Source organism: Blastomyces gilchristii (genome assembly GCF_000003855.2).
Source record: "Blastomyces gilchristii SLH14081 genomic scaffold supercont1.19, whole genome shotgun sequence".
NCBI classification, from domain to species: domain Eukaryota; kingdom Fungi; phylum Ascomycota; class Eurotiomycetes; order Onygenales; family Ajellomycetaceae; genus Blastomyces; species Blastomyces gilchristii.
In genome coordinates, this window is record NW_003101664.1 from 454,296 (window position 1) to 458,160 (window position 3,865).

The 3,865-nt window shown below is 41.1% G+C and overlaps 1 protein-coding gene across 1 annotated transcript; it reads left to right on the plus strand.

Annotated features, from left to right (window-relative positions):
- The first annotated feature begins 298 nt into the window (after window positions 1-298).
- On the plus strand, window positions 299-3,067 carry BDBG_07461 (2-deoxy-D-gluconate 3-dehydrogenase). Its single transcript, XM_002622013.2, has 3 exons — window positions 299-827; window positions 1,693-1,908; window positions 2,251-3,067. Exons 1-3 carry the CDS (start codon window positions 600-602, stop codon window positions 2,698-2,700), a joined length of 894 nt encoding a protein of 297 aa, XP_002622059.1. The 5' UTR covers window positions 299-599; the 3' UTR covers window positions 2,701-3,067.
- The last annotated feature ends 798 nt before the right edge of the window (window positions 3,068-3,865 follow it).

Sequence of the window (3,865 nt, forward strand, 5' to 3'; positions counted from 1 at the left end):
ATATTTTTATCTTAATATATTTTAAAATTTTGTAAAACATCTCTTTATTTATATTTTATATGAATTTGTCTGTTCATTTAATTGATTATGAATCAGCTATACATGCTTTGATTGATGAATGAACTGAGTGAATGAGAATGAGTGAATTGAAAGATTGAGTGAATTGAAAGATTGAAAGTCAATTATCAACTGATTATTACTGTATTGTGCGAGATCAGGGTCATGATTATGTAATGAGGTCAAGTGGCGCACTTAGCGAGGTCAAGTTTTCTGTATACACCGTTAGGTGGAAACGAGCGTTAGGTGGTTTGATTACGTTACATTATTGTAACTATAACTACTCCGTACTACTAACTATTAAATCCCGGATCTGCCATCAGAAACCCTGGATCCAATCCCGAAAACCCCCAGTCTTTCTCTTCGTGGAAGGAAAATAGGCACACAAGAAAAAACACATTTATCAAATATTATTATCATCAACCTCCCATTCTTCACAGCTAGCTAGCTGGCCACATTTACATACAGCAACCACTATTCCCTTAAAGATTCCATTGTACCGAGCCGAAATCAACAGCAATCAAAATACATTCTAACAAATCATGTCACATTCTTCCACCTCGGACCCTGCCCAGCAGCAGCCCCAGCAGCAGCAGGAGCAGCAACAACAACAGTCAGAAACAGGCCCCTGTCTCCCCTCAGCGGGCGCGGTGTTCTCGCTGTTCTCGCTGGCCGGGAAGACCGCCATGGTGACCGGTGGTACCCGCGGCCTGGGACGCGCGATGGCGCTTGCGTTGGCGGAGGCGGGGGCGGATATTATTCTTGTGCAGGTGAGTGTGAATTTTTTTTTTTTTTTTTTTTTTTTTTTTTTTTTTCAATAGGATTACTGGTTATGTTATGTTTCTGGAATTCTTCGTCACAGATGAATTGTGATGAACTGAGTTTGTTGATGCTCCATCGTCGGTTTGAGGCAATGAAGTTGAGAGCTGTGATGATAACTATGTATCATCGCCGTTCCCATTTTCTCCATCTTGTTTGTCGGATCTTGTCCTGTTTACCTTATCGTGAACACTTACCGTTTGTTCTATTATTGCCTATTTGATCTACCAATTCCCATTCCAGAAGGGATGGTTATATTCGTTGACAAATGCCTGTTTGGAAAACGACCTTTACCAGCAGTTGCATTTCTTATAGAAAATAGTCATGGGATGAGGTGCATAGTCACCTGAATCCTCGAGGCTGTAGTACATTTGGCACAAGTTGATCGCCTGGCTCCTTTCTGCCAACTTCCCAGAAAAAAAAAAAAAAAAAAAAGAAAGAAAGAAAGAAAGAAAGAAAGAAAGAAAGCAAGGAGGAAGAAAATGGAGGAGAAGCAGGTCAGAGGAATGCTGGTTGCTCTTCTCCCTCCTTCTCCATCTTATGCCTCTTTTGTTCCTACTCCTACGTCCTGTTCTCTCTCCGGACGAAGGACGGGATCTGCTTTCATTATATATCTTCGCGGGGGAAGACGAAGGACCCAGGGAAAAATCAATAGAATGGCTGCAACTTTGCCTCGTCATCCACTCTCTCCCCCCCCCCCCCTTCCCCACTCCATCTATCACAGGCCTAAAAGAGATACAGCAAGTGATCAACCTGCAGCTATAAACCCCCCTGCTAACTAGCTCAACTACTTTACCCCTCTTTTGTTTTTTTTAGCGAGACGAAAAAGACACCAGCACTCGCGATGAGATCATTAGTCGGACAAGAAGAAAGGCGTCAATACATGTTGCAGACCTTGCCGACCAGGATTCCGTCAAGGGAATAATGCCCGCCATCGTGGAGGAGAGGAGAAATGTGGATATTCTGTTGAACTGTGCAGGGGTCCAGAGAAGGCATCCGAGTGAGAGCTTCCCGGATGACGATTGGAATGAGGTGAGTTGATATCATATGCGTTTTCTTGGCTTGGTTGTTCGTTTTCGACAGCGGGTCGCTGCCCTATGTTTTATGTGTCTTCTTGTGATTTCCTGCTGTCAAGACGCCCCTTTTTATCTATATGTTCGGGCACATATATCCCGGGATGGCGGTCCGGTGAAGCGGTTTGAAACCTAGCGGACATCGTTGCGCAGATCATATGTTGCAAAATAGCCTGCCATTGGGACCCTTCCCGCATCTGGATGTTACAAACTACCCTACCATCGGCCTTCCTTGAGCGTCTTACGTTGTCAGTGCTAATTTGTGTTCACAAGACCCTGACTGAAGCTGACTGGCGATTAGGTTCTCCAAGTCAACTTAACGTCTGTGTTTACCCTCTGTCGAGAATTCGGCGCATATCTCTTGTCTCGTGATGCTTCTAGCTTCCAGTCTGCCCGGCGAGGAACGATTATCAACGTGGCATCCCTCCTCTCGTTCCAAGGAGGCATCACGGTTCCGGCATATGCATCGTCAAAAGGCGGGGTAGCACAGCTAACCAAGGCGCTGTCGAACGAATGGATGTCCAAGGGGATTTCAGTCAACGCCATTGCACCTGGATATATCGATACGGAGATGAACACCGCGCTGATGAATAATCCAGAGAGGAGCAGCGCCATCCTTTCCCGGATTCCCGCCGGCAGGTGGGGGACCCCAGAGGACTTCAAGGGGGTGGTGGTTTTTTTGGCCAGTGAAGCCAGTAGTTATGTATCTGGGGAAATCATCTGCGCCGATGGCGGCTGGATGGGACGCTAGAGAGAGTTCATCGTGTCTCCCGCTGAACAGCCAGAGGTAGGGAGGTGGCTGCAGGAAAGGAAAAATTTGCTTTTGCCAGCCCACGAAGAGTTTTCGACTGGCGGTTTCAAGTCCATGGGATCAGAAGAAGTAGCCGCATTAGTTAAGGCGGGGCTTTTTTAGGATGGCGAAAGAGCTCGGGGCCAATTTTTTAAGTCGGGTGGGATTCTTTCTCCCTCGTATTATTATTGCATCAGAAAAAAAAAAAAATAAATAAATAAAAATGAAAAAACTCTATAATTCATGAATAATACTCTTTGATGAAGTGAAGAATAATATATGTGAGAAACAGTTTTTTATTTTGAAATTTAACTAAATGTAAGAATAAGTGCTCGCAGGTGATTATTCGGGTGTTTGCAGCTTGGTGTGATATGTACTGTTAACTACTAGAAGTATTTGTGATAGAAAGATAAAATGTAGAAGTCAAATGTATAATAGCATTCAAGCTGAGTTATAAATAGTATTCATGAACTCCAGTCTATATAGTTATATGTAGCCAAGAGCTGCTAGCTCTATTGATTACACAAGAGATAGAAATAGAGATAAAGAATTCATGAGAAGTGAGATTTCTTATATATCTCTCTCTCTCTAAGACTTTGTCTGTGAAGTCTTTCACTGAGTGACTTTATAGAATCAGCTCAGCACTGTAGTAATACTCACTAAAAACCCTTTATATCTATAAAAAATCTCAGTGAGAAAAAATCTCTTATTACTATAAAGAGAAAAGAGTCTATTACTCAGTTTCTTATTCTATGAGATTCTTTATAATTTATAGATTCTTCTCTAACTATCACACAGATTTATCTTATATCTTTTATATAGAAAAGTTCTAATTAACTCTCAATTATTTTCATAAGATTCTTATATAATCATTATATAGATTCATCTCATAGATAAATCACTCTCTATAAGATTATCTTTATTAAAGAGAAGTATTTATAAGTTAATCTTTTACTTATTCTTATAAATCATTGTTCTTTAATACTGTAGAATTGTGAGAAATTTTTCATTCTTTTATTAACTCTGTAGAATTATAGAATCAAGATATTCACAGTCTGCAATCACTCTTTATAGTTATATAGAAAGATTCAGATTTATAATTTATAATCACTCTTATTTACTAGAG

What these genes read in the sequence shown, in the direction of transcription:
- BDBG_07461 (XM_002622013.2), top strand. Translation starts at nt 600, where the DNA reads ATGTCACATTCTTCCACCTCGGACCCTGCCCAGCAGCAGCCCCAGCAG. An exon ending in CGGATATTATTCTTGTGCAG is followed by an intron (nt 828 to 1,692) that starts GTGAGTGTGAAT and finishes TGTTTTTTTTAG; the next exon opens with CGAGACGAAAAAGACACCAG. An exon ending in CGGATGACGATTGGAATGAG is followed by an intron (nt 1,909 to 2,250) that starts GTGAGTTGATAT and finishes ACTGGCGATTAG; the next exon opens with GTTCTCCAAGTCAACTTAAC.